This window comes from Fonsecaea nubica, assembly GCF_001646965.1.
Source record: "Fonsecaea nubica strain CBS 269.64 chromosome Unknown Scaff35, whole genome shotgun sequence".
NCBI classification, from domain to species: Eukaryota; Fungi; Ascomycota; class Eurotiomycetes; order Chaetothyriales; family Herpotrichiellaceae; genus Fonsecaea; species Fonsecaea nubica.
The window spans coordinates 161,780-176,901 of NW_019173708.1; the positions used below are offsets into that span (position 1 = coordinate 161,780).

Below are 15,122 nucleotides of genomic sequence, written 5' to 3' on the forward strand. Positions count from 1 at the left end.
ATGCACCACTGAACAGGAACTTCCCCAGGGCACCGCATCTTCGACACTCCTTTCCATGCAGCCTCGTCAGAATGCGTACTTTACATCAACGCTGGACATGGTCCCTCCTCGCTCTTTTGTCTTGGGACTCACTCATCACCCCCACAAGAGCAACATCTTCCGTCAATGTTGCTCTACAGACCTCCTTCTCGGCCGGTCCATATCTGGTCGAGTTGTTGTACGCACTTCCCGCCCCTCGTTTCATCAATGCTTCGACCATGCACTAACATGCGATCAGAGAAACTGCTGCTCTTGAGAACTCGTCATCTTACTTCCCTCTTCTCGACCGCATCGCCGATGGTACCTTTACAGATTTGCAAACGGAACAAGAGCTATATACTAAATTCCTCGACGTCGTGCAGAATGATGGGCACCTTTCCACTCCGGAGTCTGTTTCTTCCTTCAAGTTCGCCCTCGCCCTTCATGCTGCAGCACCAAGGGTCGAAGCTCATTTCCAATACTACAATACCTCTGTTCAACCGCACCTGATGGCTGCTCAGGATGCCGTATGCCCCGTTTGGGTCTATTTGGATGGCCAGCAATTTTGCTCGCCTACCTTGGATCGTGCTCAGCAGATGGTCTCTATTCCAGATACTGTGAATGATCTCCCGTTTGATCGGGTCCTCGGTGCTTCATCTGATGGACCTTCGTCTATCCTCTATGCAGACATCACTCACCCCTTGTTCGGGCAGTTCCACAATGTCGTCAGTCAGACTGCCCGCGAAGGAAAATCGACATACAGACTACGGTACAGACCTTCAACGATGGTCTCTAGTAGACCGATCTTTGTTACAGGCTATGGCGTGGAGCTCGTTTTGAAGCGCACAGACTACATCGTTATTGACGACCGGGATGCGCAAAAGACGGGAGATTCGACGCCGGAACAACTATCGTTGGAGACCAAGGATGATGAGATCAAAGATCTGAAGCCCCTAACCACTTCAGAAGTGGCCAAGCTAGGCATCAATGCTGCCAGCTTCATTCTCTCAAGCTCGAACCCTCTGGATACTCTGTTACAGGTCACTTCGGATTTCCCCAGATACTCTTCTCTTCTCGCCTCGGTAAATGCCAGCAAAGAGTTCGTTCTCGAACACAGGGCAAATCGAGATCGGTTTCTACCATCAGGATACAATGTCTTGTGGATCAATGGTGTGCAGATTGAGCCTCGACAGATGAACGCCTACTCTCTTCTCGACCATTTGCGAAGAGAAAGGCGTATCATCGCTGAGCTCAAGAGTCTGGGGTTGGCATCGTCGGAAGCCATTAGCCTCCTCTCTAGTGAGATCATCGCCGAAGCACAAGCGAATGAAACTCCTCAGCGATTCGACTGGCGCGATGACTCTGAAGCCGGCGGCGTCTTGATGTGGCTGAACGATCTGGAACAAGATAAACGATATGCTGGTTGGTCGTCGTCTCTGCGGTCTTTGTTCCAAAGAACATATCCCGGGCAACTTCCCCAAGTATCTCGTGATATACATAATCTCATCGTGCCGATCGACATGGGCAATATGAAAGACATTGAACTGGCCACCACATCCCTACAGAGTCTCGTCCGGCGACAAGTTCCCATCAGAATTGCTCTGATCCCCACTGGGGAAGGGGAAACAGCGGACACATACTCAAAAGTCGCATATCACATTTCAGATACCTATGGTTTAACTGCTCTGATGAGCTTCTTCTCCGATATTGTCGCTGCAAAAAGGATAAATACAAGTCCTGAGACAAGCTTCAAGACTGCCATCAGGGGTCGAGCTACAAGGGAAGGAAAAGAGCCGTTAGCCTTTCAAGAGGTACTGAACGACGAAAGCCTGGGTCTACGACTGCAAGCTCGAGATGAATACATGAAGCGTTTGGCACTTGCACGGCCCAATCCTCCCTTACTCGTCAACGGAGTGGTTATACCGAGGACGGATAACTGGTTTGAGCTTTTGAGTGCTCGGTTGTATGCAGATCTTCAGCTGGTACAGCAAGCAGTGTTTCAAGAAGCCATCTTGGAAGAATCTTGGGTTCCTGAGTTCTTCCTCTTTCAAGCTGTCAAACGGCGCAATGAGATGGTCTTTCCGGATAACGCCAAAGATGTTGAAATTGTTGATGTTGGCCAAATAACCGTTGACTTCGCCGACAGCTTTGCACGCCTGCCTCGCCTGGCTGGGATAGAAGCGACATTGTTGAGCGACCGTGCTCACCTTCTTGTTGTTGTCGACCTTGAATCCGAGACTGGTCGGACCTTGCTTTCGGAAGCGCTGCTGTTCCACCGGCGAAATCCTGAGATAGAGATGCTCATCATTCACAACCCTGGTCCTGAATCACAAACCTCAAGCTTTGCCCGTGGTCTCTACGCGCTCTTACAGGAGGACGGTCGGGACCTGACTGTCGATCGCCTCGAGCAGTTACTCAAGGGCGAGCTGAGCTCTTCTGCGGATGATCTGACAGACGCATCGGCTGAGTTTTGGAGTTCCCATGCAGATTTACTCCAGACGTTATCATTTTCAAAAGGCCAAAATGGGCTGTGGCTCAACGGTCGTCTCTTAGGACCCCTTGACCAAGGTTTCACCTCTGTCGACTTCGAGGCGTTGCTTGAATTCGAAAGGAGAGAACGAATAGCACCGGTTACGACAGCCATCACTGGACTTGCGCTAGAAGACCGATTTACCGGGGCTCTCGACCTCGCAAAGATTACCTCGCTTGTTGCTCGATCTTTGAAGTCTGACCTGCCAGAGGGCTTGAGAGAGTCCGCGCCCCTGATCAGGATGGAACGCTTCAAATTCTGGAATAGCACTCATACGTCTATTAAGATATCGAACTCTGACGACATTAATATTCAGATTGTGGCCTCGATTGATCCAGCCTCTGAGCTGGTTCAACAGTGGGTTCCGATTTTGGAGAGCCTGTCACAGCTGAATGGAGTGAGCGTGCAGATCTTCTTGAACCCGAAAGACAGATTGACCGAGCTGCCAGTCAAACGGTTTTTCCGGCAAGTCATTAGTGCAGAGCCCAGTTTCGACTCCCATGGTTCCCTATCCATTCCCAATGCATCGTTCAGCGGTATCCCTAAGGATACGCTCTTCAACCTGGGAATGGTTGTGCCTCCATCATGGTTGGTGGCGCCCAAGATATCCATCCATGATTTAGACAATATCAGGCTCAGTAACCTAGCCGAGGGCGAGAATATCGACGCTGTCTATGAGCTTGAGCACATTCTCATTGAAGGCCATGCAAGGGACGTGACTAGTGGTCCACCACCTCGTGGCGTGCAACTGCTGCTGGGAACTGAGGACGAGCCGCACTTTACAGACACCATCGTCATGGCCAATTTGGGATACTTCCAATTCAAAGCCAATCCTGGGTACTGGCAAATCTCATTAAAACCGGGGAGGTCATCAAAGATCTTCAACATTGATAGTGTTGGCCCCCATGGTTACTCTGCTCAACCGGGCGATGAGACCACATCAGTCGCTTTGCTCTCCTTCCAAGGGCTGACTTTATTCCCTCGGCTTTCCCGAAAACCCGGCATGGAAGAGGAAGATGTCCTGGAGTCATCTGCCCTTGGGGGTGCCATGGACTACCTTAACAAGGGAGCTTCCTTCGCATCTTCAGCACTGTCCTCGCTAGGCTTCAAGAAGACCTCTTCGAACGCTGACATCAACATCTTCTCAGTGGCTTCGGGCCACCTTTACGAAAGGATGTTGAATATCATGATGGTGTCGGTCATGAAGCACACCAAACACAGCGTCAAGTTCTGGTTCATTGAACAATTCCTGTCACCATCGTTCAAGAGTACTCTGCCCATACTTGCAGAACACTACGGCTTCGACTACGAGATGGTGACTTATAAATGGCCTCACTGGCTTCGAGGTCAGAAGGAGAAGCAGCGGGAAATTTGGGGCTACAAGATCTTGTTCTTGGATGTGCTCTTTCCGCTGGATCTGGACAAAGTCATCTTCGTGGATGCTGACCAAATCGTGCGCACAGACATGATGGAATTAAACAAAGTGGACCTGAAGGGGGCTCCTTACGGCTTCACGCCCATGTGCGACTCTCGCACCGAGATGGAAGGATTCCGCTTTTGGAAACAAGGATACTGGGAGACATATCTCCGAGGGAAACCCTACCACATATCGGCCCTCTATGTGGTTGACCTCAAGAGATTCCGTCAACTTGCCGCTGGCGATCGCCTCCGACAACAGTACCAAGCACTGTCGGCTGACCCAGCCAGTCTCTCCAACCTGGACCAAGACCTGCCGAACCATATGCAACACAGTCTCCCCATCCACAGTTTGTCGCAGGAATGGTTGTGGTGTGAGACATGGTGTGATGACGCCAGCTTGGCCAAGGCCAAGACGATTGATTTATGTAACAACCCACTCACAAAGGAACCCAAGTTGGACAGGGCGAAGAGGCAAGTGCCTGAATGGACACTGTACGACGAGGAGATTGCAGGAGTCATTCGAGCGGCAAAGGAGCAGGCGTCGACGGTCACGGACAGTGAGGGTTTGGAGGACGCTGCTGATGGCGAAAACCTGGAAAATGTTGAAAGTGAGCGTATCCGGGATGAATTATGATGATGATGATGTTTGTTGTTGTTGTTGTCGTCCATCTTGCTTGACGTTGGGGAAAATAACCAAAATCTGTGGATAGAAACTTATAGAGCTAGCTGTATACTACTATACTACCACCACATCACAAAAATCAATGGCGATTTTGATTTATATATACCTCCCTCTGATTGACTGACTAAGTGATTGAGCGACTGAGCGAGGAAGTGTAAAGCACCTGGCCACTCGGGGGAAAATATTGTAGACAGGCCCAAAACCCGGGTATAGAGTGTCAACTGCAGAATGTCGACTTCAGAGGACAGAGTACCGAGTAACATCAGAGCACCTGTGATGCCTGTACGAAGTGTCCCACTGAGTGGAAAGGTTTAGTTCAAGAGGGTCAAGAAGGCGAAGAGTCAGGTATCAGGAATCAGCACTAGCCAAGCAAGGTCAAGGAGAGGTCAAGGTCAAGGTCATGGTGAAGGTGTCTCGAGAGGCGCTTGGGAATTGGATACCAGGGTAGGTGTGTAGGTAGGTAGGTAGGTAGGTAGGTGGGTATGTAGGTGTGAAGTCCTGAAGTACGGACTCTGTACCGAGTGAATGAATATACGAGGTAGAGAGTACTTGACTTGGCTCGACTCGACTCGACGTGTAGGATACGGTGTGTGGTGGTAGTAGTGGTGGTGTATATCAAGTATCACATCATATTCTATGTGACTAGCCAGGCTGCATACACCAGCTTCGGACTGATACTTTCTCTCTTTTGCCCGGGGTGACTTCTGGTCCCGAACTTCCCCCTTTCTCCTCTCCCAGTGACGAGGTCACGAATGTCCAGGTATGTATGTATGTATGTATGTCTGTATGTATGGGTGGTTGTTGCGCTTCTCGGATTCACCAATCATCTCGGATGAATAAGGTCTTTGTGGGCGGGCGGGTGGCTGTATGGATAAACGCGCTCGGGTCGATGAGCCAGTCCTCGCTCGAGCCCTCGAGTCCTTCCTTGGAGATGAAAGACGCGTAAACGAGAAATCACTACCTGATCCTCGCGGCCACGCGGTTGGTCATGTACTTGCCAATGTTGCCGATGAACAAGCAGGCGATGATGGCGCACCCGCCAAACGCAATACTCGTCAGCCACACGTACTTGAGCGACTCGGCGTACGCCCAGCGGGACCCGATCGCACCCGCCTCGATAATGTCCGGAGTGACACCGGGGACGGTCGTCAGATTGGTGGGCGCGGTAAGGTACGTCTCGACGAAACGGGGAGCGGATGAGAGCGGGAGTCCTGCGGCGACGGCATACTGTGCAATGTACGCGGGGAGTTTCGGCGTGAGTTTGTTAATGAAGACATTGTAGTAGATGGCGTAGCCGATACTCCCGCCCACGGCGCGGATGGTGAGCGACAGGGCGACACAAGTAGCGATCGACGTGTCCGGTGTCACAGTGATGGCGACGGTGGCTGCCGGGACAAGAACAGCGCCGACCCCGAAGCCAGTGATTGTCCCTACACCAATAGCGAGACCCTCCCGGTCAGGAGTGATTGCAGCAATAGCGCCGCCAAAGGCCGCTATATCACCATGCTTAGTTGAGGCAACGATGCGCAGGCAATCGAGAAGCGAGGGAGGGGGGAGAGTTATGTGGTAAGAGGGAGAAGGATGCTTTCTGGGAATTGGGTCAGGGAGACGTACTCATTATAATGCAGCCAGCGAGGAGGATCTCTCGGTTGTGTCCCTTGAACCAAGACAAGGCGGCATTCGCAAAGACCGCACCAAAGGTGGTGGACAACCCGGGACCGAGACCCCGAAGACCAACATGGACCGGATCAGGTTCAAACACCGTGCTGTACACCAGGGGAAAGAAGTTCAGCATGGCGTAGAAGTTCATGCCTGTGGTAGAAAGACCCCATGTCAGCAAAGCATTTTCACTCCTTTGATTCATGGCACAGTTGAGCCAGGATAGGGAAGAGTCGTCTTTACCTGCAACAAAGGCGATTCCATAAGCCATTCCAACAATTCTCTGTCCTGAAAACATCTCATGCGGCACCATAGGTTCTTTGCAGTACTTCCATTCCCAAATGACAAAGGCGGCGATGAGAAGAATGCCAATGATGAGTTGTACAATGACATATGCGCTCTTCCAAGGGTGAGAGTAACCTCCGGCTTGAAGAGCGACCAGCCTACATCCCTCGGTCAGCTATGAGACGACGTGAGGCAGACAAATAGGAACCTTACACAAGCGTCAAACCCATAATAGACAGAGCACCACCAATGTAGTCAATCTTCTTTAGAATGGCTTTGGCTTCTAACCCTTTTGCTCGGGTCTGGGACTCTGGAAAGTAGACGGCGAAGATGAGAACCCACCAGAGACCGTTCCAGATCCTATACATCTGTCAGTCCTGCCCGACACCGATGTCGCAGGACCAGGACCAAACTTACACGCAAATCCACATGCCCCATCTCCAAGTGTGGTAGGTCGATAAGAGTTGAGCGAACAGCAGATATGGCGTAAATGGGAGCACAAAAGCTGTAACGAGAGCAAGGTAAATGCCTCGTTTGTTGACAGGCACTAGCTCAGAAGTCCTATAGACGCCTCTGTCAGTTCCCCTCGGATCGATTTCTCGTCACTGCATCCTTACCCGGCAAGCGCAGTCAATTCACCAATCGCGGCACCACCGCCAGCAAACGCCATACCGACAACCCCTTGTCCGAACTTATGAGCAGTCCCGATAATGACACAGCCCATCATCAGCGAGACGCCACCAACAAGGGTGATGAGGCGACGGCCGAGAAGATCTTGGAGATAGCCGCAGAAAGGAGCCACCGCAGAGAGGGTGAGTGCATAGGCCACGGTCAACCAGGCCGATGCCTCCGCTCCACCAATGTCTGCGGCGATGAATGTGAGGGAACCACCCACGAAGTAGAGGGGAATCTGAGAGCCAACGTAGAGCCCGCTAAGAGCAACCGTGGCAACGAAGGTCTTCAGCGTCCATACTGTCTTGGTTTGATACTCTGGTGTCGTCTCGCTGTTCGGTTCAGAGGAAGATCCACTTGCGGGAGCCAATTCCTCTTTGGTATGCGCCTTCTCGTCTTCGGTGTGAGCGTGCTCTCGATGCTCTAGCATCTCTTTATCATGGCGGAGCTCAGCATCATGCTGCACTTCATGTTCGAGCCTGTCGGTGTTCTCCGGCGGTACGACACTCATGATGGCGTTCTCAATGGGAACCAGCAAACTTGAAGGGTTGAATTTTCAGGAGGAGAGAAGCTAGCGGTGCTTTGAGAAGGACAGACTGCGATGTCAACTCGATGTCGATTAAATACCCCTGCTGTCGAAGTGCCACGGCTCCCCGCTTCTTGGGTCGAGGCCCTACGATCCCAGCCCTTTGTGGTGCCGGATGCCTCGGTCATGATGTGAGCCAACAAGGGTTGCAATCTGGGGTTTTGAACAAGGGATTCAGTTGGTCATAATGCTGGAGGACGCGAATTTGATCTGGAGGCCATTCGACTTGGTGCAGGGATAGATGTAGCAACCGCCCGGTCATTGGCTGGTTGGGGATATGCTCCTGGCAATCATGCGCAGGCGAGTCAGCGGTTCTGAGTAGGAGCATGCGAATCGATCTCTTGAATCCCCAGCTTGTCGTCCTATTCGCCCCACTTCTCAAATAAACTTGAGACTCCGGATTATTCCCCGCAAATTACCACGACTCTGCGGGACGTCACCGACGTGGAGCGCCAGCGAGCCAAGTAGGGGTTGTTGATCATGCCACATTGAGAAGTGTGCAATAAGGCGTCCTTGACGTTAGAATTGCCTGCAAGGGATACCCTAACCACCTCGGTTAGCTGTTTTGGATCTGGTCTGCTTCGAGTCATCAAGCGAGGGCCCAGCCTCAGCAATTTGGATTCTGGCATTGGCACTGTGGTTACCCTCCCAACGGGAATGAAATCATTGCCTCGTCCTGTCGAGTACCCTGTAGCACTGGCGGATTTCTTTCCCATGGCCGACCGCAGGGGAAGATACCCAGGACGTTCTTTCAGAGCATTGGCATTCACGCCGAGTGAGCTCGTGAATGTCGCCCACCAGGGGATGTCTTGCCAAGATGTTGTGATGCTGGGAATGAGAGACGTATCCAAGGGGCCAGCGGAAGATGGCCCCGCAGGCACTCTTGTATGGTAGATGGATCGACTGCCATGTCGCGGCATTCGTCAAACGTGACTTTTGCAAGAGAGGCTTGGGAACACGGAATTCACCCTTTCAGACAATAGCTTGCCTTGGATAGACTAGTCGTTGCGAAACGAAAGCTTTTCGTAAACCTCGGTCGACCGAAGATCATATGGTGGAAAACTGCGGTGAGTGCTGTCCTTTGCCCAAGCGTCATACAAGCCCTGCTTCCTCTGATCAAGATTGAGGATCGCTTTTGTGTAATGAATGAAGGAGAGAGGTCTCGACAGCCTCCTTGTACTTTTCCGACCGACAACAGGCATCCTCGTGGAGCATGGATCGTTGTTCATCCGACGCTATTCTGCTTTCGGCGGCATTTCCCGATCGGGAATACCAGGAAGATCCATTGATGTTGCTCCCGCCGGTGCTGTACGTCTACCAATTTGTCCACAAGGCTCGGTGAGTTTGAAACACAATTTGAATGTAGGCAGCATCATTCCTGCTGTTGTGAGTGGTGAAGGGTGAAACCTCCAGCCCCTGAAGAGGGCGCCGACTCCGAAGAAACATGCTCAGTCTCGAAGTGAATGCTCCGTTGACTATGGGAAGATGCATTATAAGAACACGCATGGTCCTTTGGATTTTGAGAAGATCTTCATTGCAAGAAGAAGAAGAACAACAACAACAACAAGCAGAGTTCGAATTTTCCCAGCAGAAACAACATGGCCGCATCCTTTGATCTGTCCAAGCCCAACCGCACCATCCACGCCGGGGTGATTCTTCTGAACGCGTACGGTTGTCAAGCCTACAGAACTGTCAGGTTAAACTAACTTCAGGCAACAGGGAAACGGAGATTCTCGATGTGGCCCCCATTGACCTGTTGAATTCGGTGTCCAAGAACTTTGTTCAGACCCTGGAAGAGTTTGCTCTGCCCGGCATGGCTGCCCAAGCTCTCGACATTGATTTCCATTGGGTCAATCAGACGGGGAAAACTGCCAAACTGACAGGCGGTGTCTCGGTCCAACCAACTGTGAGTCTGGCTCCGGATCTTCCTTTGGATCATGCTCCTCATCGTTGACGCAGGATGACTTCTCGACATGCCCACCACTTGACATAGTCCTGATGGGGGCTCATTTGAACGGGTATAATCCCAATGAGGTGGAGCTCGACTTCGTGCGCAAAAGTTACGAGAACTGCTCGGCCTTCATCACCATCTGCGGCGGATTGCAGGCTGCATTCCAGGCGGGACTGTTCAAAAACAAGACTGTGGCCGCACCTCGATTCATGTTGGAACAGCTTCGCGCGACGGGCCCTGAAACTACTTGGGTGGAGGAGCGCTGGCACAGGGACGGCAAGCTCTGGACAAGCGGTGCCTTGCTCAATGGACTGGACCTCATGCGTGCGTTTGGGACAGAGTATTGGGGCGGTGAGGGCAGCTTGATCCAGTTTGCGTTCGACAGCGGCCACTGGCCGTTGAGAGACGTTCAATATGGAGATGCTCCAACGAAATTTTGAGCGTGAGTGGCTCGTGCTGGTCGGGGAGCGAGAATGAGGAGGGGCCAAGGGGCGCAGGACAGAAATGTGATTAACTGCGGGTCGCGCTCTAATAATCCACCGTATCACTAGTACGGCGGATGTCTTGCTCGTAAGCCGCAAGTGGATTTCCAGACGCGGGCAAATTGGTCCGCAGGAAGAACCTCCGTCTGATCCGATATCAATCCATCTGCCTGAGTACCTTTCCACTCCAAACCTCGCAAGGGACATTCGCCTCTGCATCTTCCTTAGTGGCTTGTTGACCTAGAAAGTACGTACGGTTCGACTACACCCGGACCATTGGATCTGACTTTAGGGACCCACAGGCGGAGCTATGTCTGAAGATCTGGGACGAGCAAAGTAGTGCTGCTCCTCGTCTTCAGGACCTCTAAGAAGCTTGCCATTATGGCAGACTGTCGAGGCGAGGAAGACACCTCCGAACGTCTCCTCAGCCAGCACAATGAAGCCGTGTCGCGCGTGTCTGACCGAATCGCCAGCTTTCATGCTCGCAAAATCCCCTTTCGCATCTTCCATGGCAATACCAACTCGACTCGCCTCAGCGACCGTACAAGAGACGCTACCGTCGACATATCCACTCTTGACCATGTCATCTCGGTGTCGCCTTCGAAGCGAACTTGCCTCGTTGAGCCTAACGTCCCTATGGATCGTCTGGTCGCTGCGACCCTGGAACACGGCTTGGTTCCCCCGGTCGTCCCAGAGTTTCCAGGCATCACGGTTGGAGGCGGATTTGCGGGGACGGCAGGCGAGAGTAGCAGCTTCAAGTATGGGTTTTTCGACGGGACCGTGACCTGGTTCGAGGTGGTCCTTGCGGACGGTGAAGTCGTGACGGCCTCGGAGACGGAAAGGGCAGACTTGTTCCATGGGATGGCCGGCACATTCGGCTCAATGGGTGTCATTACCTTGTTCGAGATGCGATTGATCCCGGCCAAGGAATTTGTTGAACTGTCGTATATCCGGGTCGGCGGCATTGAACAAGCGCAGGAAGTGATCAAGCAGGTCTCAAAGCAGGGAGGCATAGATTTCGTTGACGGGATAATGTTCGCTCCGGAGAAGGGTGTCGTGCTCGCAGGCCGCCTCGCCGACCGAGACGAGAAGAACCAGGACCTACCGATCGTGACATTCACCAAGCCATGGGATCAGTGGTTTTACCTCCACGCAGAAGAAAGAATGAACAGTACCGAGATCACAGACCCTGTATCTCAATCACCATCATCACCGTCTCATCCCCGCGACTTGATCCCCTTGAGAGACTACCTCTTCCGTTACGACCGCGGCGCCTTCTGGACCGGCCGCTTCGCATATAAATACTTCTGCATCCCCTTCACACGCACGATGCGCTGGCTGGCAGACTACTTTATGCACACGCGCATCATGTACCACGCCTTACACCGCTCCGGCCTATACCAGCGCTTCATCATTCAAGACATGGCTCTCCCAAACAAAAACATTCCGGAGTTCTCTCACTGGCTGGACGGGGAGTTGCCGCACATCTATCCGCGCTGGCTGTGTCCCTTGAGGCACGGGGCCAGCGTGAGCATGAACCCACATCTACGGAACCAGCCTGTGTCGTCCACGGAGCCCAGCCCGACCTCGACCTCGACCTCCAAGACAGCCTCAACCCCCGAACCACGGAGCAGTGAGGGCGACGATGATGGAAGTGATGACTTTGACAACGCGCTCCTCAACATCGGCGTCTGGGGCGAAACACCCCCAAACACGCTCCACGTCACAATCAACCGACTCATCGAGAGCAAACTCAAATCCCTGGGCGGGATGAAGTGGCTGTACGCCCAGACATTCTACACCGAGGACGAATTCTGGTCCATCTACGACCGGAAGTGGTACGACGGCATGAGGAAGAAGTACCGCGCCGACGGCCACATACCGAGCGTGTACGAAAAGGTTCGGACGAGGGACATGTTCGAGGTCGACGGTGACGGCAAGGTACTCCGTGACGCGGCCCTGCCGGTGGAAAAGGGCGTGTGGAGCATTTGGCCCATTGCGGGCGTCTACGGGGTCTTGAGCGCCTTGAAAGGCGGCGATTATCTGCGCAAGCGCTAGCAAAAGGGTGAATCATCCACCCGGCCTTCCTCAAGAGGAGAGGCTGGATTGGTATATCAAGACAATGCGAGTCATTGTAAAATGACCGACGGGGAAAAGAAAGGGTATATTTAGAGATACAATGTAATTTAGACATATAGATAGACACGTCGGCTAGGTTGGTCGGTATGTTGGCTGGTCAGTCGGCTATACCTACTAGGTCCTCTCCCTCTAATGAGCATGTATATATTGCCTGAATCTTGACTCTCACAGCGTTTAGGTCTTGGAGAGGTCATTTTCTTTAGGCGTTCTGGGGGGGCAGAGTCTTCTGAGTTGTCAGTTATTGCTCCCAGTAAATAAATGGCTCTCGATGACAGATACACTCCATCCCTGTAACGGGTCGCCTTGCAACGAGGCTCTTGGAGATTGGCAGCAGTGTTGAATATTGAATTGTTCGCGTGTAACCAGGAGTGCCTTGTAGTTGGGGGCGGTGAATTCACGATTGGCTGCTTGTTGGCCGCCAAGCTTTTAGGCACCATCCTCCCGCCTGTGGGTTTCACGCTCGACGGGTCGGCGGCTGAAGCAGATCGTTCGTTCGCAGCTTTCAAGAGCAGCCTGCAACTACGACTACGCCTCTTCAGTTTCATGTGCTATATATGGTGGACTTGTTCTCCATTCCACCCATACCAATAGGTATGGCAGCCAGTGTTGCAAAACAGGACACAGGCGGAGCGCAAAAACATCGCGACAAAGCTGGCCGCGAGCAGGTCGAGCTTGATCGTTCAAGTCGTAGGAAGCACCATTCATCATTTTGATTCAACCTAAATGAATGACCATGGGTAAACGGCACCATTCAGCCCGAGACAAGAGCGAGGAGAATTTCGCGACTGATCACCGGAGAAAGAGCCGAAGAATACAGAAAAGCCGTCAGTTGCTCTCGCTCTGTACAACTTCCCTCCCTCGTTACCGCGTCACTGACCGCGTTGCAGCCGACTACCTGCGCCCGCAAAAGTCGAGAGTGAATTCCAAGATCTCCCGCAAGAGCCCGCGATCACAAGAGACACAAACTGCGAACCCCGAACGAACCGCAAGCGAAGGACAGAGACGGTCGTCACAGAGACCCGCATTGAAACAATACCCTGAAGAAATCCCTCCGCCATTCATCTCTCAGCCAGCCGGGATCAAAAGGAAGCGCTCGCACGATGCTCGAGCTGGGGCTGGAGCCGAAGTAGACGACTCCCAACACGAGCGCCTTGCAAAACAGCTGAGGAGAAGTACTCCTCCCCGCCTCGAGCCCTCTCAGGAGGACTTACAAACAGGCTCTGAACCTGATGTAGAAGCTGGTAAGCGAGAAGGCGTACGGCCTTCAATTCAGACCTCAAGACTCCCCCCTCCCAAAGACCAGCTCTCTGAGAATAATTTACGCACATTCAATGCGGAAATGAACCCCGAAGCCGACAGTACTCCAGTTCTCAAACGGACCTCGTCACGGCGTTCCATAGTCCCATCGGAAGCGGGCACAGTCCGATCCCATCGCTCTGCTAACACCAACAAAGCCTTCTACCGCCACAAAAATCTTCAAGCTGTCCAGATCCATATCCACGCTAAGCCGCCTGACTTCATTGAAGCCGCGGCCAACCGCATTGTTAATGCTAAAGTCTCCAAGCAGCGCCGGGCTGAACTCCGCGTTATAGCTCAAGAACTCAGTAACAGCTGCCTTAAAAATGTCAAGGCTCAGTCTGGCGAGGATGACTTTATAAATCCACTCCATACTGCCCTCAAGGCTCTGGGTCTCAAGAACCTTTGTATCCATGAAAAAGCCGAGTGGCGAGAGGAGCTTCAGCCTATAGTCCCGCAGCAGTTGCATTTCAGTTCGAACTTCATGGCCAGTGTCCAGCAACTAGAGGTTGACGACGTCTCAGCCCGTCCGAGAAAACGCCAGCAGCAGTCCGCTGGCGAGTATATGTCTCCCGAATCATTTCAGGCCAACGCACCCACCACTCCGCCAGCTAATAATTCTCAGGAGTCGAACGCGATGTCTACTCCGGCTCCACCTGTCCCGGAGAAAGAGGGAGATCGCTACCCGATTGAAAATCCCCGGCCCGACCTCTCAATAGGCACTGATCTCACGGCTCTCGTCTCTGCCCTCTCGGCGCAGAAACTCAACAAGGCCAAGGCCACGGCATTCATCCACTGGCTCCAGAATGAGATGGTGCAGCACGTGCCAAAGGGGCCGCTTGAACCGATGCTACTCTTAGTACCGGCGCCACGCGCTTTAGATCTCGCCTTCCCGTTTGCTGTTGTTGAAGGTAAGGCTTACTCGACCGGTAAACAAATCTTCGAGGCAGAGAACCAAGCTGCCGTTTCCGGGGCTTGCGCGCTCAAGATCCAGCATGATCTAGATAGCCTGGTTAACAGCGGAACGATGAGATCTGGTGCTCTGCCTAAATCCTCGAATACCCATCCCCCGCTCTTCTTCTCCATCACCACCCAAGGCCCCATCCACGAGCTCTGGTACCACTGGACCGTCTATGAAGGCGGTGTACGCAAGTTCGAATCGAAGCTTCTGGATAGTTGTAATGTACTGGTGCTGGAGCGAGGGGAGGACTTCGTGGTCAAGCTCAATAATGTGGGCAGTTGGGGTACAGGACCATTTGTGAAGTCACTTGTAGAGCGTCTAGGAAAGGTAGCAGTGAAGGCAGAGACTTAGTCATTAATGAGACGGTGAATCGAACAGTCGCGTGGGACACGGCGAAACGTGTAATCCTCACTCTCAAGCCCCCCTATTTGCAGATAGCCGG

The 15,122-nt window shown here is 52.7% G+C and overlaps 5 protein-coding genes across 5 annotated transcripts; 4 read left to right on the plus strand and 1 right to left on the minus strand.

Moving 5' to 3' along the window:
- Positions 1-71: 71 nt before the first annotated feature.
- On the plus strand, positions 72-4,601 carry AYO20_05845 (hypothetical protein; the record flags this gene model as incomplete). Its single annotated transcript, XM_022644136.1, has 2 exons — positions 72-217; positions 278-4,601. 2 exons carry the CDS (start codon positions 72-74, stop codon positions 4,599-4,601), a joined length of 4,470 nt encoding a protein of 1,489 aa, XP_022499896.1.
- A 1,005-nt stretch (positions 4,602-5,606) lies between these two features.
- Positions 5,607-7,776, minus strand: AYO20_05846 (hypothetical protein; the record flags this gene model as incomplete). The annotated part of the gene is made up of 5 exons (XM_022644137.1): positions 5,607-6,142; positions 6,264-6,751; positions 6,807-6,953; positions 7,011-7,154; positions 7,211-7,776. 5 exons carry the CDS (start codon positions 7,774-7,776, stop codon positions 5,607-5,609), a joined length of 1,881 nt encoding a protein of 626 aa, XP_022499897.1.
- A 1,673-nt stretch (positions 7,777-9,449) lies between these two features.
- On the plus strand, positions 9,450-10,242 carry AYO20_05847 (hypothetical protein; the record flags this gene model as incomplete). The annotated part of the gene is made up of 3 exons (XM_022644138.1): positions 9,450-9,517; positions 9,571-9,757; positions 9,811-10,242. 3 exons carry the CDS (start codon positions 9,450-9,452, stop codon positions 10,240-10,242), a joined length of 687 nt encoding a protein of 228 aa, XP_022499898.1.
- Positions 10,243-10,665: 423 nt separating this feature from the next.
- AYO20_05848 (hypothetical protein) lies at positions 10,666-12,342 on the plus strand (the record flags this gene model as incomplete). The annotated part of the gene is made up of 1 exon (XM_022644139.1): positions 10,666-12,342. The coding sequence occupies one exon, from the start codon at positions 10,666-10,668 to the stop codon at positions 12,340-12,342; it is 1,677 nt and encodes a 558-aa protein (XP_022499899.1).
- Positions 12,343-13,156: 814 nt separating this feature from the next.
- On the plus strand, positions 13,157-15,031 carry AYO20_05849 (hypothetical protein; the record flags this gene model as incomplete). Its single annotated transcript, XM_022644140.1, has 1 exon — positions 13,157-15,031. The coding sequence occupies one exon, from the start codon at positions 13,157-13,159 to the stop codon at positions 15,029-15,031; it is 1,875 nt and encodes a 624-aa protein (XP_022499900.1).
- Between the last annotated feature and the right edge of the window lie 91 nt (positions 15,032-15,122).